At 46.5% G+C, this 26,625-nt stretch overlaps 1 protein-coding gene across 1 annotated transcript in view; it reads left to right on the top strand.

Annotated features, from left to right (window-relative positions):
• The window catches only part of TVP23A (trans-golgi network vesicle protein 23 homolog A), a 32,617-nt gene that overhangs the window by 2,503 nt on the left and 3,489 nt on the right, over positions 1-26,625 (top strand). The window contains exon 5 of the mRNA XM_057749547.1: positions 24,909-25,053. Coding sequence (XP_057605530.1) covers positions 24,909-25,053 — 145 coding nt within the window. The remainder of the gene's footprint in view (positions 1-24,908; positions 25,054-26,625) is intronic.

The raw sequence follows: 26,625 nt of genomic DNA, 5'->3' as shown, positions 1-26,625 counted from the left end.
ATCCCCCAGAGCTGCAAACTCATTCATTCACATTCATTCATTCATTCAGAATGTATTGAGCACCTGGTGTGTGCCAGGCATGGGGCAAGGGACGCACCCTGGACAGATCAGACAAGGTCCTGCCCTCCTGGAGCCTGCATTCTTGGGAGGAGGGGACTAAGATAGAACAGGCAAACAAAGATATTAACAAGATAATTAGTGCGAGAAGAGTTGTGAAGAAAATCAACAGGGTGATGAAAGAGAAAGTAATTGGGGGAGGCCAGTTGCCTTCATGCAGCCAGGGAGGGCCTCTCTGAGGAGATGATGTTTCTGCTGAGACCTGAGTGATAAGAGGCAGCCAGGTGGGAGACTCTGGAGGAAGCCTTTCATGCGGAAGGAACAGCAGGTTTAAGCGCCTGAGGCTGTGTTTGGAAAGTCAGAGAGAAGCCACTGTTTCTGGAGGGTAGTGGGGGAGGAGACAGGGGTTGGCAGGAGGCTGGAGAGATGCACAAGGGCTTAAATTTGTATTCTTATCCCTGTTTCAGCTCCAGCCAGCCATACCTAGTGCTGGCTTAAAACAGCAGAGATTTGTTCTCTCACAGTTCTGGAGACCAGAAGTCCAAAGTCAGTTTCACTGGGCTGAAACCAAAGTGTCTGCTGGACAACACTCCTTCTGGAGGTTCTAGGGGAAAATCTGTTCCTTGCCTTTCCAGCTTCTGGTGGCTGCTGGCTGGCGGCCGCTTCTGTTACCCCTCAAGGCCAGCAGTGTAGCATCTTCCAATCTTTCTCTGTTCCATTTCCTTTTCCTCTGTGTCAAATCTCCCTCTGCTGTCCTTTTACAGGGTTACTTGTGATTGCATTTACAGGCCCCCTGGATAATCCAGGGTACTCTCCCATCTGAAGATCGTTAATTTAATCACACCAGCAAAGTCTTTGTTGCCATAGGTGGTAACATTCACAGGTTCCAGGGATTAGGCCATTATTGAGCTTACCATAAAGGTCAATGATTGTCTTTAAAGAAAGGCACCATAGGAGAACTGGAATCCTGGGGAATCTTCTAGAACATCTAAATGCATTATATGTTCAGTCTTTATTGAGCTCCTCCTGTATGCCCACCTGGGCTGGTGACAGGATATACAGTATACAGGACACACCCACTGCTTCTATGGAGTCGCCTGGTCTAGAGTGGGGATGGTCAACCTCAACACTGCTGACATTTGGGGCCAGTTACCTCTTTGCTCTAGGGGCTGTCCTGTGCATTGTAGGTTATTTAGCAGTAAAGCCATGGCCTTTACATGACCAGATGCCCAGTATCATCCCACCAGTAAAGTCTCCAGACCCTGCCAAATGTTCCCTGGGAGGCAGACTTGCCCGGGGTTGAAAACTGTTGGTGTGGGGGTGTAGAGTGTAGGCCTACCCATGGCTATTATGATTCAGTGCTGTGATTAGCACAAGCTTGGGCACTTATGCCGGTCAGGGGAGGAAGTAACAGCTAAGCTGTGGCCTGAAGAATGGGTAGGCGTTAACTAAGTGGGGGAGGAGGGGGGGAGACACATGTAAAGGCTTAGAGGTAGATCATGAGTTTAGGGAGTTGAGACTGCTTTACTGGAGAGTAGTCTGAGCAGAGGCTGGGGCCACACCCGGAAGGGCTTACAAGGGAAGTTCTGGAGCTGTGCTGTCCTCTAGAACGTATGGGAATGTGCTGTATCTATGCTATCTGGTGTGGTAGCCACCAGCCACTTGTGGCTGGTGAACACTTGATATGTGGCTAGTGTGATCGAGGGGCAGAAGTTTGGATATTTAATTTTAATAGTCACACATGGCTACCATATTGGACAGCGCAATTCTAGAGTTGGAATTTCCACAGGGCCATGGCATGATCAGAATTGCAGGGTAGGCGGTGGATTGTAAGGGTAGCAGGAATCACAAAGCAGAAGCTGGGAGCTTGGGCCAGGGCACTAACAGGGGTGATGGAGGAAAGGGGAGGGGCCCAGAGGCACAGGGGAGGCAGAATCAGCTGGCCTTGGCGATGATCAAGGTGTGGAATGCAGATGGAGTTAGTCAAGGGCGATGCCCAGGCCTCTGGCCTAGTGACCCAGGTGAAGGGGCACTTGTGGGGGAAAGATGCTGAGCCCAGGGTTGTCTTTGTTGGGTTGTGGTGGAATGTTCTAATGGCCAGGTGTGATGGGCAGCTGGGAAGAGAGGCCTGGGGCTCTGGGGTTGGGAGCAGGGGGAGTGGTCACCTGGGCTGCATTCAGAGATCTGGGAGGCAGCAGCTCGTGGACCTGTGTGTGTTTGAGAGCTGCCCATCCCAGAATCCTCTGATGTGCCTAACGCAGGTTTCTGTTCCAGCCCTGGACCTGCTTAACCATGTTCACATGGGATAGGCATCTCTAGTTGATCCTGATGCCCAAGAATATAGAGATGGCTCTAAATCCTGAACATAAATGAAGTCACCCAGGTGGCAGGATGGAAAGGAGGTTCTTAAGTGGGATCTGTGGATGGGCTTCACGGGGTCCAGGAACCCTCTGGAAACTATTATCTAAATTTCACATGTGTGCTGCTTTAGGAAAAGGGCTCAAACTTTAATTACATTGTCAAATGGGTCCATGATCCAAACAAGAATCACTAGTATCAGGTGAGAATTGTTATTTGTCAATTCCATGTTGAAATGGATTCCACGTTGACTTTGAAGGGAGGTGAAAGGATGGAAGGGGCCCTATAATTGGAGGCTGGGATTTCAGGGCCACTTCTTCCTTTGCCACTTGCTGGCTTTGTGATTTTGGACAGTGTCCACCTTGCCTTGATGAGCCTACATTGACCCATCTGTAAAATGGGAGTACTTGTACCAACCTGACTTCACCACGTGGTTGCTGTACAATTTGTTCAGTACATATTTATCCAACATCCGTGTACGGGTGCTAGCTAAGCCCTGGGGATAGAGACCTGGCCCGTTCCCTTCCTGTCCCTGGTTCCAGGTCAGTGAAGTGCAGTGTGGTGGAGAGAGCACCTTGCAGAAATCAGTGAAGGATGTGACTCTGTAGCACACCTGGGCAGGTAGAGGAAATGTTAGTTACGCTGTGTGTGTTTTTCCCCAGTGGGGTACTTTTTTTATTGTGGAAAAAACCTCCACAATGTAAAATTTATCATTTTAACCATGTTTAAGTGTTCAGTAGTGTTAAATATATTCATGCTGATGTATAATGGATCTCCGGAACATCTTCATCTTGCAAAGCTGAAACTCTGTCCCCATTAAACACCAACTCTCCATCCCTGCATCCCTCCAGCCCCTGGCAACCATCATTCTTCTTTCTGTCTGTCTGAATTTGACAACTTTAGATACTTCATGGAAGTTGAGTCATAGAGTATTTGTCTTTTTGTGATTGACTTATTTCGCTTGATATAATGTCCTCACGGCTCAACCATGTTGTATCACGTGTCAGAATTTCCTTCCTTCAAAGGGGAAAGACTATTCCATTGTGTGTATAGACCACATTTTATTCATCCATTCATCTGTCAATGGACACTTGGCTTGCTTCCAGGTTTTAGCTCTTATGAATAGTACTGCAGTGAACATAGATGTGAATTATCTCTTCAAGATCCTGCTTTCAATTCTTGATATATACCCAGAAATGGAATTGTTGGGTCATATGGTAATTCTAGTTTTAATTTTTTGAGGAACTTTCGTCCTGTTTTCCATAACAGTTGGACCATTTCACAATCCCACAAGCAATGCACAGAGTTCCAATTTCTCTACATCCTCACCAACAATTGCTATTTTCTGTTTTTTCAGAGCAGCCATCTTGATGGATGTGAGGTGGTATCTCATTGTGGATTTGATTGCATTTTCCTAGTGACTAGTGGTGTTGAGCATTTTTCAAACAAACAAATGTGCATGTTTGCCATTTGTGTATAATCTTGGGAGAAATGTCTATCCAAAGTCCTTTGCCTGGTTTTTAATCAGGTTATTGGATTTTTTTGGTTGTTCAGTTGTAGGAGTTCTCTATATATTCTGGATATTAAGCCCTTATGGAATGTATGATTTGCAAATATTTTCTCACATTTCACTGGTTGCCTTTGGAGTCTTTTAATGTGTCCTTTGATGCACAAAAGGTTTTAAATTTGATGTAGTTCCATTTATCTGTTTTCACTTTTGTTGTCTTTGCTTTTGGTGTCGTGTGTGTGTATGTTTTTACTGAAATATAATTCACATATCATAAATTCATACTATTAAAATATACAAATCAGTGTGGTTTTTAGTGTATTCACAAGGTTGTGCAGTCATCATCACTCTCCAGTTCCAGAATTTTTCATCACCCTAGATGGAAGTCCTAGACCCATTAAGTAGTCACTTCCCATTTCTCCCCTCCCCCAGCCTCTGGACACCACTAATCTACTTTCTGTCCCTATCAGTTTGCCTACTCTGGACATTTTGTGTAAATGGGATCATACAGGATGTGGCTTTTTATCTGGCTTCTGTCAGTGAGCATAATGTTTTCAAGCTTCATCCATGTTTTGGCATGTACTTCACTACTTTTTACGGCTGAATAATATTTCACTGTGTGGATAGAGTACATTTTCCTTATCCTTCATAAGTTGATGGGCATTTGAGTTGTTTCTGCTTTTTGGTTGTTGTGAATAATGCTGCTGTGAACATTCATGTCCAAGTTTATGTATGAACATATGTTTTTAATTCTCTTGGGCATCAACGTAGAAGCAAACTGGTTGGCCAAGTGGTAACTCTACATTTTAGCCATGCTGTGTTGCAGACCAACGTTTAGTGAGTACTCTGGGCTTCCTGCTGCCTTGGGGAGCAGGAGGAGCCTGGACTCGAGGTCAGACAGGTTTGGATGTTGGCTCCACCATTCCCCAGCCAACTAACTGTGGTTGTGGGTTTGACTTGGCAGACAGCCTCACCAGACACGAACAGGCTTTCACATACACCTGTGTCCTTGGCTCTCTAGACGGATAAGGCAGAGACACAGCATCTTCATCTCCTTGAGGGGCCCAGCCGCTACCCACACACACAGCTTCTTTGCTCTGTCACTGCGGGGGCTGTGTTGGGCTCTCAGGGATGAAGCCAGAGGCCATGGGTCACTTTGAGGCACAGAAGCTTCAGCTTTATTTCCTGCCAACCTTTTCTAGGATTCTGTTCACCGAGGTCCAAGGCCTGCTTCCCAGCTCACAGTTCCTCCAGCCCAGGGGCAGTTCCACGCCATGAGCAGGCAGATATGACACTGCCATGGGAGACCCAGGTCATTCCCAGGTAGGCAAGCCTGATGTTAACCCTTTGCTCACAGTGACCTTGAACAAGTCAGTGCACCTCCAGATCCCCAATTTTCTCATCTGTAAAATGGGGATGATGTTAGCTCCATCATAGGTTTGTGTAAAGAGGACTCAATTGGGTGATGCATATATGTAACGAGTCCAGCGAGATCCCTGACACCTTGTATCTCCTTCCTAAATGGTACCTATCATCCAATCATAAGTGGGACTTCGGTGTCCTGACTGTGGGCAGGGCTGGGGCGGAGGCATGTCCTCAGTTGCAGCAGGATGTCACAGTGGGGTTGTCCCTGGAGCTGGAGACTGTCCCTCATATGGAAAGTGGGGTTTATACTTTCAAGGCGCTGTCTTCACAAAGTTCACTTGGACCCAAAGGTCGTAGTTTCCAATGGACTCCCACTCGAGGGAGGGTAATCTCCTTTTTCCCCAGGCAGAGTTATTGGAGCTGAACTTGGTCTCAGTTGTCAGGGCTGGTTCATTGGCGGGGTTTGGTCACTGTTCCGTGGTTAGTCCTCATTCAGCCCAGTGGGCATTCAGTTGAGGGGAATGCCGTCCTCTGGTCTCAGGTGCCACTGGGAGTCACATGTTAGTAGGGCCGGGTCCCAAGGCAGAATCACGTGGAATCAAAACTACCCCCGCAAATTCCCATCTAGCCTGTCAAGTAGAATAACATTTTGTCTTTCAAGAAATCTCCCACCATCCATTCATCTTCCCACGTTGGATACCAAAGCTGTTCCTCCAAACGAGCTACAGATGAAATTGTTGGCTGCTTTTTAGGGGAAGTTAGGTTGAATGAAAAATAATAGCAAAACTTCTTACCTAGCACTTACTATACGCAGGCACTGTTCTCAGCGTTTTACTCATAACATTCATTTAAGCTGTCTTACAAGCATGTGAAGCCGATACTATGATTTTTATCAATTTCAAGATGAAAGAAATTGAGGGGAAGAGTTGAGGGACTGGCCTGATGTCAAACACCTGTTAAATTGCAGCGTGGGGATTTGAACCCTTAGGTCTGGCTCTGCAGTCACATCTTAGGTTATGCTGTGCTTAGGGGCACAGCGTCTCTCACAGGGAGGGAGGCTTGGGGACAGGCTCCGCCCGGGGGGACAGCATTTTCAGGCCTCCCATCATATGCTTCCTCTGGGGAGTACTTTATATTTTCCTTGTGTAAATGAAAGTGCAGAATTGCCCCCACACTGTAGATCAGGTTTTCTCAGCCCTCAGCACTGTGATCCTTGGGACTGGATAATTCGTTGCTTGGGCTCGCCTGTGTATTGTAGGGTTTTACCGGCATCCCAGGACTCCACCAACTAGATGCCAGTAACACGGCCCCCTGCAGTTGTGACAACCCAAAGTGACTCCAGACGTTGCCAAATGATGTCCCCTAACGGCAGAATTGCCCCTGATTGAGAACCCCTGTTTCGATTATTTTCTTGTTCTCTCTGGGGTTTGGATGAAGAGAAATTAAATTTGCATTTGAGGCAACTCAGAGCATTCCTGAGACCTCTGTGTTTGACATTGACCCAAGAGAAGCTGGTGGGGTGTGGGGTGAGGAAGGAGGGGGGCAGATTATGCTACAGATGCACCTTGGTGGCTGTCCATTATTCCCAGAAATCAACACAGGCACATCTCTCATTGCTACACACACCCACCCACCCACCCCCACACCCACCATGCTGCAACACACAGATGAGAAGAATAATTTTGGTTTTTCTTTGTGGTTAGGAAATCTGATTGCTTCGGTACGTGAGGACCCCTCGCCCAGACCCCTTTCCCCCGTGACGTTGGGCCACAAGTCACGCTGCCCCTCTCCCCCCTCTAAAGTCTGTTTTAAAAATATAGAAATAATGACACATAAGCAGGTCTCACCAAGGGCTGGTTGTTTAATTTTAAGGAAGGTTCATGATTACCAAGGAAAATAACCCGCAGAATCAAGGAACTAGACAAATTTCAGTTCTCTTTGATTAGGGCACGGAATTACATGCTTTGAAATTAACCCCTTTCCATCTCTGGCCACTTTACTTCCCCTTATTTATATTTCTCGTTAACATGAAATGGATTGCATAAGCAGTACCAACAATAAAGGCGCCAAAGGGAGATTTCTTCTGAACTGTGACCCACACAACTGGGGAAGGCATTTGGGACCAGAAGAAGATGTTGGTCAGACATTGGTTCCTTGATGTTCAGTATTGGACAACAGCTTGACTGCGTGGATCTGGAATGTTTAACTCATTCGTTTATTACAGGGTTGATGCTGTGGACATTTGGGGCTGGACATTGCTTATTGTGGGGGCCTGTCCCGTGCACTGTAGGACATTTAGCAGCATCCCTGGCCTCTACCCACTAGACGCCAGTAGCAGCCCCCTAGTTTCAACAACCAAAAATGTCTCCAGACATTGCTGGTGGGGGACCCCAACTCACTTCCAATTGAAAACCTCTGATTTATTCTTTCACCCACTCATTTATTAAGTCAACAAAACTTTTCAAGGACCTTTGCGTGCCAAACCCTGTTCTGAGGGCCACAGAGAAATCCAGACAGGCCTGGTCCTTGCCCTCATGGACCTAACTTTCTCCTGTCATGGAGAAACAGTGAACATATAAGCAAATATCTAAATGAAGTGACATAGAGTGGTAAGTGCCATGGAAAAGGGGCTAGGGCAGGGGCCCCCTTTAGGTTCTTGAAGGGTCAGAGGAGATCTAAGGAGGTGCTTTTGGACAGAGACCCAAATGTGGAGGAAATGCCAGGCATGGGAGGATGTACAGGAGGAGACTTCTGGCAGAGGAGACAGCCAAGTGCAAAGGCCCTGAGGTGAGAGTATAGTCTAGGGAGTGTTGGAACCAGGCCAGGGTATAGAAAGTGGGAGGAGGAGACAGATGGAGATTCGTTAGGGAAAGGTCGTGGGGGCTTTGAAAATTCTGATGGGAAATTGGAATTCTGTCTGCTTTGATGGGCAATCTTTGGAGCGATTTGAACAGGGAAGAGGTATGACCTGATTGACCCTTGAGAAAGCTGCCCATGACAGCCAAGTGTCCTATAGGGCCAGAACAGCAGCAGGGAGAGCTGTCAAGAGGCTGGTGGAGGGACCAGGGTGAAAGATACTGGCGGCTCGGACTGGCTGGTCTCCAGGGACACACATGGGAACTTGGCTCAAACTGGTCTTTGTCTAAATTCTGCCCGCTGATGGGACTTCTGAGATTGGACACAGATGGTTGAAGGCAATGGGTCCCAGATGCAGGGTGTGGGGCTGGATTCCCAGGAGATCTCAACTTTGTCAGCATCCCCTTCGAACTCAACAAAGGGCCAGAACTTCAGGGTCTCCATCCCTGAAGATGCTGACTCAGTAGGTGTTGAGATGGGTGGGAAAGGCTCCTGCAATGTGATTCTGCTCTGATCAGAGCGACTTGGAGTATTTTTCTGGGTTGACCATTTCTGGATTAAGTAAGGAGTGTGTGTGTGCGTGGGGGCGCCTGAGTGTGCATGTGTGTGTGTTCACCTTCATTAGAGTAGGGGTAGGTGTTGATACAAGGCTCCGCTATATATTCTGGCAAATGATACTGTTGACATTTCCTTAATAAAGACCAATAAATAAATTCGTGTTGGAATCCAAGGGGAAAGGCCTGGGGCTGGCCCTACTTCAGCTCTAAGGAAATTCTCTTCTCGCAGGGGCTCAGCCACGGGTGTTCCATGGCCAATGACTCACTCCTCATTCATTACAGGGGTAGGGAGGCTTCCAGAATGACTCAGAAACAGCCATAGATCATGTTAATGGATCCTTATGTCTTTCTGGCATTATAATTCAGTTGTATCTCTCCCATGAATCCTAAAGTACTTTAGAACAGAAAGTGCAAAGGGACAGGCAGCCGACTGACTCCAAGCCTCAGACTTTAAAAATTGGAACAGGTCACATTAGCAATCTGACTTACTCAGAGTAGATGAGCACAGAAGGCAGACTGGTGGTTGCCAGGGCCTGTGGGGAGGAAAAATGGGGAGAAACTGCCCAATTGATATGGGGTTTCACTTTGGAATGATGGAAATGTTTTAGAACGACAGTGTAAAGTACTAAATGCCACTGAATCATTCACTTGGAAATGGTTAGTTTTATGTGATGTGAATTCCACTTCAGTAAAGTTTTGCTTGTATTATTTTTAAATATTATATTTAAATATTTAAAATATTAAAATATTTAATTTAAATATTTTAAAATATTTTAAAGTATTTAAAAAAATACTTTAGATGTTATTTTTTTTGGAACAATCACAGCAAAATTAAGGGGAAAGTACAGAGATTTCTCATATACCCTCTGCCCCTCTTCCACAAATAGCCTCCCTCCTTATCACATCCCCTGCCAGATGAAGGATTTGCTATAATTGATGAACCTACATTGACACATCATAATCACCCAAAGTCCATAGTTTACATTAGGGTTCACTCTTGATGTTGTGCCTTCTGTGGGTTTGGACAAATATAATTACGTGTGTCTACCATCACAGTGTCATGCAGAAGAGTTTCACTGCCACCCAGAAGTCTATTCACTCCCTCCCGCCACCCTAATCCCTGATCTTTTTTATGGCCTGCATACTTTTGCCTTTTCTAAAATGTCATGTAGTTTGAATCATCTAGTATTTACCTTTTCAGAGTGGCTTCTTTCGCTTAGTAATATGCAATTAAATCTTTTTTTTTTTAAACTTTCCTCTGGATTGCTGACTTCTTGTGAATGGCTCTTAGATTTGGAAGGGTGGACCTGTCCCTTCAGGGTGAGCCCCAGCTCTCACCCAATCAGCTGACTTATTTACTAGCCCAGCTCAGCCCTCTAAGTACCTGAGTTTGCAGCCCCGTATCACTACCCCACAAGGACAGTGGGGAAGAAACATTACTCCAACAATAGCATTTCTACTACACTTCCCAGAGGTGCAAGAGGCTTTGAATTGGAGTTCCTAATGCTTCTGTTTTCTCTCCAAACTTCTTGAAGCTGCTGCCAGGTGATTGAGGGGCCTGTTTGCCGTAACCCGGCCTCAGGGATCAGGCTGTGCACGGCCATCTGAGCCCCCTTACCCTGAGCCCTGGTGTTCCTGCTCATCCCCTGGCCTTTTACATATTGTGCTCTTTGCTGCCTAAATTTGTCCTTTAGGTCTTAAAATATTTTTGTGTGTGTGTGTCCAAATCCCTATTATCTTTTTATAAAAATTAAAAAAAATTTTTATTGAAGTATAGTTGGTTTACAATATTATGTTAGTTTCAGGTGTACAGCACCTGCATTTAGTTGTTTTTGGGGTTTTTTTTTGCCACGTTGTGCAGCATGTGGGATCTTAGCTCTCTGAACAGGGATCAAACCTACGACCCCTGCAGTAGAAGCACAATGTCTTAACCACTGGACTGCCAGGGAAGTCCCTGAACTTAGTTATTCTTGAACTTTTCCCAGCCTTTTTCTATCTTTTGTGGCATGGACAGTTTTGAAGTGTAAAGGTCAGCTATTTTCAGGAATGTACCTGAACTTGGGTTACTCATGATTAGGTCCAGGTCATGATTTTTGGCAGAAATAATGTTGTGTTCTAAAAGGCCTTTTTTTTAAGCACTGTCACTACTCAAGGTGGCCCAGATGTGGCACTTTTTTTGCCCTCCACCACTTCTTCTTACCTGTACCCCGGCCTCCAGACTTTAGTCCTTGATTCTCTTTGCCACTCAAAGTACCCAGGGCTCCTTAGAGAGGAGCCACTTCTAAATCTTGAGGCAGAAACCAGTCAGACTGCAACTGGAACCTCCTTTTGTTGTCAGCAAACACAGGTATTTTTTTAAAGGGTCACAGGCTCTTCTAAAGAAGAAAGAAACTAGTTTAATGAGGCTCCCACAGTGTTTGCTAAATGAATTAATATAATTATACTCAATTCTCTCATTAAATAACCTGCAGGCTCTTTGTTTCTAACATGCTATCGTTTTTAAAAATTTATTTTATTGACGTATAGTTGATTTACAATGTGGTGTTAATCTCTGCTGTATAGCAAAGTGATTCAGTTATACGTGTGTGTGTATACACACACACATTCTCTTTCATATTCTTGTCCATTTTAGTTTATCACAGGATAATATTGAATATAGTCCCCTGGGCTATACAGTAGGAACTTGTTTATTCTGTATATAATAGTTTGCATAAGAGGCTATCACTGGAAGGCACACTGGTTCAGTTATAGCTCTTGGGGGTGGGGAATAAATACCATATTAATATTTGCATGCTTTAGTGGATGCACCCTGATTCCAGACACGTTCAAATGTCAAAAATAAAAATGCAGGGAAAGACAGGATTCTATTTTGCAGATGAGGAAACTGATGCTCCCTAGAGCCAGAAAACAGACCCCAGCTCACCTAAGAGTCAATATTTGATCACTTCAGATCCTGCCACTTTCGAGCAGAATCTAGTAATGAAAGCACCTAAGTAGGTGAATTCTACTTTCTATTTCCAGTGCAAAAAAAAGCATCTCACTCAGAGTGGGGCTGAAGACAAACAGGAATATAGGTTTCTTATCTCCTTCAACCTCCCCAAGGTACCATCTGCTCTAAGCGCCTTCCTGCTAGCTGACTTTTGCTCTGGCCTTCTGGAAAAATCAGTGCTTGACCTCTCTGCTTTTTTCTTTCCCTCAGTTAATAACACTGAGTCTCCTGTTTAAAAGAGGTGAGTGTAACTGCAGCTGTGCTCATGATCTCCCCTCACCCCAGCCGTCTTCAAGTAAGACTGCAGTCCTTCATTTTACCACCTGGATTCTTGGAGGAATCTGACTCTCCTTGCCCTTTCTGCCCTTTTGAAACCACCTGACAAAACATAATGTGGGGTATTTGGGAACAAACAGAGTTCAGTGAGTGAATAAAATGATTTTTGAAAGAAAAAAAAACATAATGTGGGTTTACAGAGTTAAACTTCTTCAACATTACAGCCTGTATGCATCAGCTACTGCTGCATAACAAATTACCCCAAACTTAGCTTCAGACAACACACATTTATGATCTCACACAGTGCCTAAAGCTCAGGAAACTGGAGCCAGCTTAGCTGGGTGGTTCTGGCTCAAGGTCTCATGAGGCTGCCATCATATTAAGGCTTGACTGGGGTGGGAGGAGCTTCTTCCAAGAGGGCTCCCTTATGTGGCTGTTGGCTGGAGGCCTCAGTTTCTTGATATGTGGACCTCTCCATAGGGATGCTCCCAACAGGGCAGCTGGCTTCCTCCAGGGAAAGTGAGGGAGAGAGCAAAAGAGAGTGACCAAGATGGAAGCCACAGTGTCTTTTATGACCTAATCTTAGAAACGCTATACAATTACTTCTAATGTGTCCTATAAGTCACGCAGACCAGCCCTGGTGGTTCATCCTTGGAGAGGACTGTACAAGGGTATAAATACCAGGATGTTGGGATCATGGGGGCCCAATTCAGAGGCTGGCTATGTGCAGATACCAGCACAGAAAAGGAACAAATGCATGTGTGTAGAGTGCCCACTGTGCTCCAGGCCCTGATGTTAAGTAGGTGTGATTATCCCCATTTTACATGTGAGGAAACTCAACCAGAAAGGTTGAGTCACTTGTCTAAGGTCACATAGTAAATGAAAGAATTGGAATTTGAAAGGCAGGAGTCTGCTTCCTTAAAATAAAACATTATTAAAGAAAGTTCCAAATATATACCAAATAGAATAATATAATGAGCCCCATGTGGTCATCACACAGCTTCAGAAATTACCAACTCCTGACAGATCTTCTTTCATTTATATGCTGCCTCTCCCCCTCCCCCTGATTATTTTGAAACAAACCCCAGACATTACATTGCATCACTTCAAACATAGATACTGTGATATGTTATCTCTAAAAGACAAGAATCTGTTTTTAAAAGCAAAACCACAGTAGCATTTTCTCACTTTAAAATGATTAACAACTCCCAGGATATTTCAATCATGAAACATCCAGTGTCCAAGTTCCCTTCATCGTCTTGTAACTTTTTATTTGTTGGAACCACAATTGAATATCTTTCACATGTTGCAGTTGGTGGTTGGATTTCTTTGGTCCCCCCCTTTTTTTTTGACTTAAAAAATTCCATTTGTTGACCTCTAAGAGGACTTTGACCTTGTTCCCACTGCTTTGCTCACTGAAGTCAGTTCGTTTTTGTTTCTTTAGCCTCTGTATCTGTTTTCTGAGCCGCTAAGAGGACTTCTTGTGCCTGTTTCCATTGCAGCCTTTCAGCATTTGTGATCACCATTGGATGCAGAGGGAAAAAGCCAGAAAGATCTTTGGTCCCTTTTTATCTGTGGATTTCCCAATCCTCTGCTTTCTCTCTCTTTTTTTTTTAACCTCCTTTGTTGTTCTCTTTAGAGTTTCTCACAGTTTGGAAATTGCTGACTGCAACTCTGATGTGTCCTTTTTGTTTGTTTGTATTTATTTGTTTTTGGCTGCATTGGGTCTTCATTGCTGCACATGGGCTTTCTCTAGTTGTGGAGAGCGGGGGCTACTCTTCCTTGTGGTGCACAGGCTTCTCACTGCAGTGGCTTCTCTTGTGGAGCATGGGCTCTAGGTGTGAGCTTCAGTAATTGCAGCATGTGGGCTCAGTAGTTTTGGCACATGGGCTTAGTTGCTTTGCAACATGTGGGATCTTCCTGGACCAGGGATCGAACCCGTGTCCCCTGCATTGGCAGGGCGATTCTTAACCACTGCGCCACCAGGGAAGTCCCTGACATGTCTTTTAACATTGCCTTTGTTCCCTATGTTTCTTGTAAATTAGAGTCAGAGCTTGATGAGGTTCAGGTGTGACTTTTTTGGGCACAGCAGACTTCAAAGCGGGGGGTGAGTGCTTCCACTGGGGGCTCCTAATGCCTGCTTGTCCTCAGCTGCTGCTTTTGAATGGATTGGGGCTGTGGCATGGTGCCATTCTAATGCTATCATTCCGTCTCCATTTGTGAGCTGAAGGAATCCAGAAAGAGAAACTCCCCCTCTTCAAATATTTAGTCATTGCAAGATATACTGTACAGAGAAAAGGCATAATAAGCACTTGATACTTGCCCTTCATTTTTCCATTTTTAAGCGATGAGTTTATTCCCCAGCATCCCTGTAAGTGACCACTGAGGGTTTTAAGTATTGCATGACTCATGGATTAAGACATTCTTATTGCTGCTCAAGTTGTCCTATCTGTGGCCAGTGGGAGCCTCTACCCATTGGCCTCTGAGTCTTTCGAACTGACCCTCATAGTCTTTGATAGCTTCCTTGCAACCTGGGCTGTTCCGATGTCCCAGCCTCATCGTGTTCATTTCTCCATCTGTGCCTGGAATCACCATTTCTCTAGGGATCCCTGGCTTCTTTGGAGAATGGAATTTAAAAGCCACAGTCTGGGCTCGTCTCCTGCGCCAGCTCTCCGGCTCCGCGGCTAGGAAGTGCATCAAGCAGGGCTGATAGCATCTCAGTGGACATATTTTGGGGAGTCACTGTTGTCACCAAGCTCGTGTCCCTTTCTGTTGGTCTGTAGTTCATTGGGGCAGCCGACAGGTGGGGCAGTTCTGAAACTGTGGGCTGAGATTGCGTGGGGGCCTTCGGTGCTAGTGCTGATTCTGTCACTCAGAGCAGCTGTTAGCATCTAGGGTGTCTCCATGCGAATCAGAAAAGATCCTTCCTTGGGCAGACAATTCCCTCCAGAGCCTGCAGCTGGAGAGCAGAGCGTGCGCCCGATTCCAGCAGCGCGTCCCCTGCACAATTGCTTCTTTGCTCCAAGCCTGATGCAGGTCACTTCACCTCCCTGAGCTTCTGACTCCTCATCTGTAAAATGGCTCTCTGTCCCTTTCCAACCTTGCTTATTTTCTTTAAGCTCATTTGTCCGCAGGCGTGTGTTATGGGTGGACTTGTATCCTCTAGAAAAGAGAGTTGTGGACGTCTTAACCTCCAGTGCCTCCAAATGTGACCTCATTCGGAAATAGGGTCTTTGCAGATGTAATTAGTTAAGATGAGGTCATCCTGGAGTAGGGTGGGCCCCTAGCCCTATATGATTAGTGTCCTTATAAAAAGACAGCCATGTGAAGACAAACACGTGGAGAAGGCCACGTGGCAATGCAGTGATTGGAGAGACGTAGCTACAAGCCAAGGAAGGCCAAGGGTGGGGCTGTCATCAGAAGGTAGGAGCCGAGCCTGGGATAGATTCTCTCTCTGACCCCCCCAGAAGGAACCAACCCTGCAGACACTGGGATTTTGGTGTTTGCTTTGTTTTGCTTTGTTTTTCTGAGCACAATGAAATGACATGTTTTAAGACAACGTGATTTTGGTGTTGCTCAGTTAGCTGTGCTTTGTTGCAACAGCCCTGGGAAGGAACACAGCAGTGACCGCTGCCCTCCGTGCACTGCTACTCGGAGGGTGGTCTGTGGACCAGCAGCATCGACATGGACATCACCTGGGTGCTCATTAAAGTGCAGACTCTCAGGGCCCCCCCAGACCTCCTGAATCAGGGTCTGCATTTAACAAGAGAGCCAGGTGGTCCATATGTGAAGAAGCACTGTGTTAGGAGGGTAGCAGAATGATTAACCCTCAGGGCAGATGCAGAGGTTTTGTTTGTTTGTTTTTAAATAAATTATTTATTTAGTTGTTGGGTCTTCCTTGCTGGGTGCTGGCTTTCTCTAGTTGTGGCGAGCGGGGGCTACTCTTTGTTGCGGTGCACAGGCTTCTTATTGTGGTGGCTTCTTTTGTTGCGGAGCACAGGCTCTGGGTGTGTGGGCTTCAGTAGCTGCGGCAAATGGGCTCAGTAGTTGTGGCTCATGGGCTCTAGAGCGCAGGCTCAGTAGTTGTGGTGCACGGGCTTAGTTGCTCCGAGGCATGTGGGATCTTCCCGGACCAGGGCTCAAACCCGTGTCCCCTGCGTTGGCAGGTGGATTCTTAACCACTGCGCCGCCAGGGAAGTCCCCAAATACAGAGTGATTTCTGATAGCAGCTGGTATTGAACTCTCACTGCCCACCAGGCAGCATCCTAAGCCCTTCATGTGCATCCCGATCCTCACGTTATCCTCCCGGCAGCTCCATGCAGTTGGTGCTTCCCGGTGTGTGCACTGCACTACTCCAGGGAACACGAGTCACACTGACTATGAATGAATGACACCCCCTGATGTTGTGTAGCTCAGCAGCCCTGCCTCTTATCATCCCATTTTAAAGATGAGGAGACGGACACACAGAGAGGTTAAGTCACTTGCTCAAGGTCACACAGGTCCTCAGTGGTGGAGCTGGGATTTGAATCTGATAATTTGTCTCTGAACTTGTACCCAGGACCCTCTACTCCCCGCCCACCCTCCTTCTCTCTAAAGGAGAGCGAGTGAAGGCAGCGTCCTCCCTTCTTTTCTTCTCTTTTGAATTGTAAAATACACATAGCGTCAAATTGACCATTTAAACCATTTTAAGGTGGATGATTCAACGGCATTTAGGACTTCACAGTGTTATGCAACCATCATCACTATCTCATTCCAGAATATTTTTATCACCCCAAAAGGAAACCCCATAGCTATTAAGCAGTCATTCCCCATTCCCCCCAGCCCCTGGCAATCACTAATCTGCTTTCTGTCTCTGTGGATTGGCCTATTCTGGACATTTCACAAGAATGGACTCCTACAACACGGGACATTCTATGTCTGGCTTCTTTCACTTAGTATGTTTTCAAGGTTCCTCCATGTTGTCACATGCATCAGTACTCCAGTAATTTTTTTCATGGTTTTTTTTTCAGTTGTGTTTAAATATGCATAACAAAAAATGTACCATTTTAACCATTTTCAAGTGTACAGCTCAGTGGCAGTAAGTCCATTCTCACTGTTGTGTCACCGTCACCACCATCCGTCTCTAGAGTCCCTTCATCGCCTGTGTCCATGAAGCTAGCGCTCCCACTTCCTCCTCCTGCCAGCCCCCAGTAACCTCTGTCCTACTTCCTGTCTCTATGAGTTTGCCTTTTCTGGGTAGTTTAGATAAGGGGAAGCATACAGTATCTGTGCTTTTGTGTCTGGCTTCTTTCCCTGAGCCTAAGGTTTTCAAGGTTCGCCCACATTGTAGCAGGTATCAGTGCCTCATTCCTTTTTATGGCTGAGTGACATCCTATTGCATGGACAGGCCACGTGTTGTTCATGTGCTCATCAGCTGATGGACGTTTGGGTTGTTTTCACCTTTCGGTGGTTGTGAATATTGCTGTTGTGAGCATGCGTGTACAAGTTTTTGTTTAAAGGCCTGTTTTCAGCTCTTTTGTTTTCCCATTTCTTTTGAAAATTCTGGGTCTTTAAGGAATCTGGTCCGTGCTTCCAGCAGCAGTGGCAGGGAACAGTGGGCTGGAGCCTGGGGGGAGGGATCAGCCTGGGTGCCCCCGCCCCCCCGGGGAGGGGGGGAGGTGAAGGTCCCCGCATGGGTCCATTTGGGGCCCATCGGCCAGGGTCCTGCTGACCCGTCGCTAGGGGTTCCCTTCACTGGCATTTTGCTACCACACATACCCAGCTGATAAAGTTGGGATGTCTCTTTAAAAAGAAATAAAGAACAGAAACTAGAGGAAAAACTGTGGTGACCAGAGGGAAGTCTGCTCTTTTATTCGCTTCCACACTCAAACCTCTATTGTGCTGACCTTTGAATCAAAGCTGTGAGGACTTAGCAATCAGCATCTGCTTGGACATTCCAGTGGGCCCGAATCTGCCCATCTCTGACCCAGATGTCGGGGGAGGAGGAGGATGTGCTGTTGTTTGAAGCAAGAGGTTGGGGTCTGAAGGATGACGCAGCTAACACTGCATCTGGAACACTGTAGAGAAGAAAAGTCAGTCCAGCCCCCATGACTTACCCCCTGGGTTAGCCAGGCCCACGGGGTTACTGAAGGGCTCATAGGGGCCTCTGCTTTTTTTTTAGGTGTGGTTTCCTTCTTTCCTGCTTTGTACCTAGAACTGAGTTTACCTTGAAAATGGAACAAAGGAGGGCTCCTGGATGGAAACGAGCATCCAGCTCACCTGGGGTCTCGTTAAAATGAAGATTTGGGCTCAGGAGGCCTGGGGAGGGGCCGCTGATCCTGCGTTTCTAACAAGCTCCAGGGCACGTGGGGAGCGGGTGAGTGGAGACGCGGCCGAGGGCTGGGCAGATGTGGTTTTAGCTGTCTCTCGGTCACACCTTGGGGCCCTCTTCCTTCCACGTCTTCCTGTTGGCATGTTACTGGTGGCAGAAGGGCCACCTGACTCTAAGTGGGCATCAGAGCTGAAGAAATAAATAGCAGCATCCTCCTTCTTTTCAACAACAGGGTAAAACATCTAACGGAAGATATCCACAAAGATCATCACCGGCCAAGGCTTTTTCTCACTTTCTCCTGGTCTCTAAAATCTTGACCATGAATGAGTGAAACCATAAGTAGAATGCTATTAACCACAGCCACCTGAGGCCGCTTTTGATCTGGCATCGTAGGTATTGGTCCTCCCAGAAGCCTTGGACAGCTGAGGTTAAATGTTACTCTCCCATTTTACAGATGAGTAAACCGAGGCTCTGAGTGGTTTAGTGCCCTGTCCAGGACCGTGTATGCAGCAAGGATGGAGCGTGAGTATGGATCAGGTCTCTGGCTTGCACTGTACCCGCTGTCCAGGTGGGAGCCAGAGTGGGCATTTTTGCTCTGTAGAGAGTGATGGCCTTTTTTTTTTTTGCATAGGGACTGGTAAACCCAGGCAAAAGGACCTGCTTTCTGGAATTTTCTCATGCATCCAACTGTAATGGCCAGTTACTCAATTGGGGATTTTTAGGTCTGAATTTTTTTTTTTTTTTTTGACCACAGATGGCCCCCAGAATATCAACCCATGGACTTATTTTTTTCTGAAACGTGTCTTGCCTCAATGCAAAGTTGAGGCTGTCTCTGATGATTTCTTTATTTTTCTATTTTTTAATTCAAATTTACATAAAAGTACAGAGAACAATGACCCTGGTATTCCCATTGCCCCACTCAGTCATGATCAGCCCACGGCCAGACTGTTTCATCTTCACCCCCATCCACTCCCCACCCCCGGATTATCTTGAAGCAGATTTTAGACATAATCTCAGATGCTATTTTCATAGCAAAGTGAACCAAGCAGAAAAGATACTGTCTTTCCTTAGACCTTTGCCACAAGGAAAAGCAGAAGGCTTTGTGGAGTGTTTGAAGGATGATAAGAGAGCTTAAAATAGGAGTTTGACGAGGAATCCAGAGTTTTCAAAGTACTTTAAACCAATAAAGGGCAACTTTTTTTTTTTTTTTTACTGTTTTTTTGTAAATTTAAATTTATTTATGGGCTGCGTTGGGTCTTTGTTGCTGCACACGGGCTTTCTCTAGTTGTCGTTGCAGCGAGTGGGGGCTACCCTTCATTATGATGCGAGGGCTCCTCATTTCAGTGGCTTCTCTTGTTGCGAAGCACAGGCTGTAGGCACGCAGGCTTCAGTAGCTGCGGCACACAGGCTCAGTAGTTGTGGCTCGCGGGCTTCGTGGCTCCGCGGCATGTGGGATGTTCCTGGAGCAGGGATCAAACCTGTATCCCCTGCATTGGCAGGCAGATTCTCAACCACTGCGCCACCTAGGAAGTCCCTAAAGGCAACTTTTAAAAGAGACAATTTGGTCACTACTGAATTGAGGATCAAATTAACCTTTTACTCCCAAATCGAACATACTTGAGAAAACTGTGGGAAAGGGGATGTGTGTGTCCTTGAGACACGGTCCTCCCCACCCCCACCACTGACTTTACTCTGTCTAGACAGAGCACCGCCCCTAGCCTGTGTCCATTTTTTAGGTTTACAGAAAAACTGAGCAAAAAGTACAGAGAGTTCCCATAAGCCCCTCCCCGCCCCAAAGTTCCCCCTATTATTAACATCTTGCGTTAGTGTCCTACATTTGTTATGATGAACCGATACATCATAAACTGAAGTCCACAGTTTCCATCAGGGTTCACAAATGTGTAATCACATGTATCTTCCATTACAGTATCATACAGACTATTTCACTGCCCTAAACATGCCCTGGGCTCCCACTATTCATCCTCCCACTCCCCTAACCCCTGGCAACCACTGATCTTTTTAGTGTCTCCATAGCTGAGTCTTTTCCAAAACGTCATAGAGTTAGAATCATACAGTATGTAATCTTTTCAGCCTGGCTTCTTTCACTGTGTAATATGCACTAAGGTTCCTCCATGTCTTTTCATGGCTTGGGAGCGCATTTCTTTTTTTGTGCTGAATAATATTCCATTGTGTGGATGTACTTTGATGTATGCATTCACCTGTTGAAGGACATCTTAGTTGCTTCCAATTGGGGGCAATTATGACTAAAGGTTCTAGAAACATCTGTGTGCTGGTTTTTGTGTGGGTGTGAGTTTTCAACTCATTTGGGTGAATACTGAGGAGTGCAGTTGCTGGGTTGTAGCTTACGTAGAGTTTTTAGGGTGACTTGCAGAGATTTTTCTTTGGTCAATGGCTTCAATCAGAATTTTTATTGAGGGGCTTCCCTGGTGGCACAGTGGTTGAGAATCCGCCTGCCAATGCAGGGAACATGGGTTCAATCCCTGCTCCAGGAAGATCTCACATGCCGTGGAGCAACTAAGCCCGTGTGCCACAACTACTGAGCCTGTGCTCTAGAGCCCGCGAGCCACAACTATTGAGCCCACGGGCCAAAACTACTGAAGCTCGCAGGCCACAACTACTGAAGCCCGTGCACCTAGAGCCCGTGTTCTGCAACAAGAGAAGCCACCGCAAAGAGAAGCCTGCGCACCACAACGAAGAGTAGCCCCTGCTCGCCACAACTAGAGAAAGCCTGCAAGCAGCAAAGAAGACCCAATGCAGCCAAAATAATAGATAAATAAATAAATGTATTTTAAAAAAAGAATTTTTATTGAGGTGTAGTGTACATACAGTGCAGTGCACTAATCCTAAATCTAATCCTAAATATACAGTTGGATGAATTTTTATACACGTGCCCATGTGGGATCAAGATGCAGAATATCTCCAGCATTGGAAGCCCCCCTTATATGCCTTCCCGGTTGCTGCTTCTCTACCATCCCCAGAGATAACAATGCTCTGACTTCTAGCACAATCCACTGTTTCTGCCAGTCGGGCACTTTGGAAAGGAGATTTTTTTGGGGGGTGGGAGGAAGAGGCCGTTAGTGGCAGTTGGCTTCATCTTGGTTTGTTTTGAATGGGGCCTAAGTTTATCACCAAATTCTTCCTGCCCGTCTGAAGCAGGGATTGGCACAAGTTCTGGATAAAGATTTTCAAGCTTTGCTAGCATGGCTGCGTTCTAATAAAACTTTATTTACATAAATAGGAAGTGGGCCAGATTTGGCCCTTGGGCCAGAGTTTGTGAATCCAGGGTAGAGCAGTGATTTTTCTTTGTAAGTTTCATGTCCAGGCCCCACTCCAAATCTGAACCCGTGTGTCCTGGGACCCAGGCAGCCTTGTATGCATTTTAAGGCCTCTTTGGGTAACTTTCAAGTACCTTCAATGAGAACCTACTCGGTTTCCCTCCAAGGGGGAGACAAGGCATGTCCTGAATCACAGAACTGTGAAAGTGGATTTGAATTTAAACAAAAGCCCAGCTAGACCCTCCCCACCTTGACTTAGGTAATCTCATTTCTCCTTTCACCATCAGTCATTTTCTCCTCCTCCTCTTGAGATAACAGGCTTCTGCCTGGTAGGTAGAGGGGGCGTGATGGATACTGACCAGAAAATCCTCCCCTTCAAGTTGAGGATGAGGAAGTTTCCTTGGTGAAAGCTGAGGGGCTGGGGGCATATGCGGAGATCAGGAGTCTTGGGGGATCCCTGCACAGATGAAAGTCAGCCCCTGGAGAGTGAGAGAGAGAAAGTTGTGGTCAGAGGGGGAATTTTACAGTTTGGCTCCTTGGAACAATTTTGAGTGTCAATGAGGCTGTCAGCTGTGCACAAGGATGAAGCATGGGGTGTGTTTCAGGCCCTATGTAACTACCACCTTCACTTATCTAATGGCAGCGGCTGCGGTGGGCGTTCCCATTTCACAGAAGCAGAGACGGAGGCAGTGAGAGGTCACATAGCTTAGGGATGGCCAGGGAGATACTCAAGAGACTGGAGCCCGGATTTGGACCCTGGCACTCGGGCACCTCTGTACTGTTTCCCTCTCAAGGGGCGATCAGGTGGGTGCCTGGGAGGGGGAGTTGGAAGCCAGTGGCATTGAGGGGTGGAGGTGACTGTTGGCGCGTGTGTGCGCTACGGCTGTGGAGGCGGCAGGAGAGAAGGCTGGGGGGACGGAGGACCCCACGTCAGGGAAGGGTGGGTAGGCTCATGCCATGGCCTTCAAAACTCTCCAAACTAGAAAGCTGACCTGAGACCACATTCGTGTTAGCAGAGGGGCACAGGTGGGCAAACTACAGAGGTGGACGGGGAGGGTTTGGAGGGTTGCCCAGAGAACAACCCGCCTAAAGCAGGATGAAAGCAACGTTTGGAAGTACAGTAGGCATCCTTTTCTACTTGCTTTGGGCTCGGTTTGGATAATTATAACAACAGCAACAACAATAAGAATCATACCTTCCATTCAAGCTAAGGAAACAGTCAGTTAACCAGGACTCAACTTCATAAGCAGAACCTGCCAACACGTGGAATTTTTTCTGCATTTTATTTCAGGAAACCACAATCAAAAGAAGAAAAACAGTGGGTGGGCAGGGGATTTATTCAAATGCATAACTTCCAGGTTTCACCCTGGATCAGGGCACAGTTGGGTCTCTAGTATACATTTTAGGTCTGTATTGTTCTACAAAAAGGACAGATGTTCCCAGTGAGCCTGAAGGGACTGTATTCAAGGTTTGACACAACAAATATTTGCCAAGAATTTTAATGCCAGGTGCTCTTGGGGATATAAAAGTATCTAAAACATGGTCTCTGCTCTCGACGGATGATCAGTTATTGGAAGAAGACTCATTTATCTTTGGGTGAAGGGGGCAAAATTGTATTAAGACAGGTAGTTAAGTCCTCAATAAGGTTTAATGCAAAACCTTATTGGCGGGGGGTGGGGGGGGGGGGACTTCCCTGGCGGTCCAGTGGTTAAGACTCCGAGCTTCCACTGCAGGGGGTGCAGGTTTGATCCCTGGTTGGCGGGGGGAGCTAAGATCCCACATGACGCATGGCACGGCCAAAAAAAAAAAAAGTGTATAAGAGATTCCCAAGAGTCTTATCTTCTGGAACATTCAGGTTTGGAAGTGCCACGCGATCACGTCTAATTCTTAAATGCCGGGTACGGTCACCAGGAGAGCTCAGCATTGGGAAGGCACAGGTGAGAAAGTTCTGGAGAACAGCTGGGGTTGCGACACAGCGCCTTCTCTTTTTGGAACATGAGGAGTAAATGCAGACGTCATTACACATCCCGCCTCGGAATCTTAGCTGACGTTCCCTTGGGAATCAGGAGCCCACAGTTCTGTCGGAGCCGCCAGGGTGCTCACCCTGACCGCCTTCCTTCTCAGAAGATCAGGCAGGCTTGTCCCCCGTGGGCCTGCTGGCTACCTTTGCTCCCCAGGACACGGCAAGCCGGCGGCTCACTGGCCAGCGTGCAGCACAGCCTTCGGCATTCTGTTCACATGATTAGTGGCCTTCATTTAAAAATCCGATTTCCCATGAAAAGTCTGGGTTTCTGGCTTTATGTGAAGATAATGGATGGCAGTACTGGGTGAGGTTTGCTGTATCGAGTTGCCCGCCCTTCCTCCCCAGCGATGAATTGCTACCCACCATGGGGCTCACAGGGCTTTCTTTCCTCCCTCCCTCCCTTCCTTCCTCCCTCCCTCCCTCCCTCCCTCTTTCTTCCTTCCTTCCTCTCTTTCTTCCTTCCTTTCTTTTTTTTTAAAGACATTTTCTTTTTCATCGTATAGTTCTTTTTTAAAAATTTTTTTTGGAGTATAGTTGATTTACAATGTTGTGTTTCTTTTTTAAAATTTGTGGACGTATACTTGATTTACAATCTTAATTTCTGCTGTACAGCAAAGTGATGCACACGTATATATTCTTTTTCATATTCTTTTCCATTATGGTTGATCACAGGGCGTTGAAGATAGTTCCCTGTGCTCTACAGTAGGACCTTGTTGTTTATCCATTCTATATTAATACTTTGCATCTACTAATCCCAAACTTCCAATCCATCCTTCCCCCCATCCCCCTGCACACGGCTGCTCTCTGGCTCCAGCGTTGAAAGGCAGCTCATCACACGCAGCCGCGAGTTAGCCCCGACGTGCACACGTGGTGCTCGGTTCCCTCCGTCAGGAGCACACACGCGGCGGGGTGACAGGAGGCGTCTGCATCCACGGGCGGCACGTGGCCACGCTGTTCAGTTACTGGCAGAATAACCCAGCACTTCCCTTTGGGGAGCTGGTCCCTGTCGCTGCTAGGTGGGAAGGCGGCGATCGCAGTCATGGTTCACTTCAAAGGCAACCCAGTTTTGAAGAGGGCAGCTGATACTTGGAGTCAAATTAGGGGAAAGTACTGTATTCTTCGAGAGGCTGGGAAAAAGTACGGGTGTGATGACTGTTTCGAGCCTTCTAGGTTAGTGATGTTTCCTCAGAGCCATAGCCTGATTGAGTTTGGGTTTAAATGCACAGGGAGCGTGTGGGTTGTGGAAACCACAGCGTGAGTTCAGCCACTGCCCTTTGGGCCCTGGAGTGAGGGCCCTTCTGGGTTCTTTCCTAGGCACCCGGTGGCCACTTTTTTCCACCTGTTTTTCCGAGTAAGTGCCATCGTCACCTATGTGGGCTGTGACTGGTTCAGCAGAAGCTTTGTGGGCTGTTTTGTCACTGTGCTTCTCCTCCTGTCCTTCGACTTCTGGTCTGTGAAGGTAAGGCCCCCTCACCTGTGATGCCCTCACTCCTGAAACACACGTCTGTGTTTCCAGATGCTCACAATTCCGACGCCTGTGGCTGATTGGGGCCCAGAGGCACTTTGGTTTAAACTGCTGGTACATAGTCAAGAATACTGAGCCGATGTCACTTAAAATTAGAGAATAAGTACATTGCTTAGTTGAAAAAATGGCTTCTGGGTGGCCACTGTCATGCTTGCAAATGTACTATGTGAGGGTGACAGCTGCATAGGGCTTCGGATTTTTTGGTAAATTTTACGTATGACATAAGATGAGGGTGAGTCAGAAATTGCCGAGACCAGCTCGGCGACTCGAGGCGAGTGACGGGTGCCGCAAGCTTGAAGAAGACACAGACACAGACTGAAGAGAAAAGTGGGACCGGGGGGCTCAAGACCTCTCGGATCAAGAGCCCCGCTGACTCATCCCAGGCTGCTTTTATTGAGTTCGTGGGCTAACATTCTCAGGTTACACTCATAAACAATCAAAGGCCTCACATGACTGAGGCAATTATCTTTCTTTACTTCCTGGGTCTGAGTTGAGCAGGTGTGGATTTGAGCCGGGGGTGGAGAGCAAAACAGCCCTGGGGGCAGGAGACCTCTCTCAAAAGGATTAAGGGTCTGTGCCCCAACCGTGTTGGCCCCTCTGCGACTGTGCCTGTCTTAGGTTGTTCCTCCCTTGAGGAATCTTACCCGTCTCTGGCTAACCAGTCATCCTCCAGGGCCAAACACGGTGATATAAGGAAGGTTCTATGCACCACCCCTGTTGGCCCCTCTGCGGCTGTGCCTGTCTTAGGTTGTTCCTCCTCTGAGGAATCTTACCCGTCTTTGGCTAACCAGCCATCCCTCAGGACCAAACAGGGTGATATTAGTCTCCACGCCCCACACCCTCAGCTCCTCCACTGCTCAAGCAGGACATTCTGAATCCCATCGCTCGGCCCACATACTTCAACATTTTCAATGTTTCAAAAAGGTTCCAGAATGTCTTCCCACAAGAAATTATCCACACTCAGGTTATATTAAAACTTCTATAAATGCTACAGCCAGAGTGCAGATAATTTTTGACTTACCCTTGTAGTATAAATAATATATTTTAAAATTCTATATAATATGAATATATATACATCTGGGGAGTCTACCCTTTTTTTCATGAATAGAACTTAATTAAATTTTTTATTGGAATATAGTTGATTTACAATGTGTTATTTTCTGCTGCACAGCAAAGTGAATCAATTATGTATACATACATATATACACACACACAGATATATATACATATAGCCACTCTTATTTTAGATTCTTTTCCCATATAGGCCATTACAGAACATTGAGCAGAGTGCCCTGTGCTGTACAGTAGGTCCTTACTAGTTATCTATCTTATATATAGTAGTGTGTATATGTCAGCCCCAATCTCCCAATTTATCCCTCCCTCCCCTTTCCCACCTGATAACCATAAAATTTTCGTCTACATCTGCAACTCTATTTCTGTTTTGTAAATAAGTTCACTTGTACCATTCTCTAAGACACCACATATAAGCAATATCATATGATATTT

This window comes from Hippopotamus amphibius, chromosome 9 (assembly GCF_030028045.1).
Source record: "Hippopotamus amphibius kiboko isolate mHipAmp2 chromosome 9, mHipAmp2.hap2, whole genome shotgun sequence".
Taxonomy (NCBI): domain Eukaryota; kingdom Metazoa; phylum Chordata; class Mammalia; order Artiodactyla; family Hippopotamidae; genus Hippopotamus; species Hippopotamus amphibius.
The sequence above is the reverse complement of the archived record's forward strand: the minus strand, read 5'-3'. Positions and strand labels throughout refer to the sequence as shown.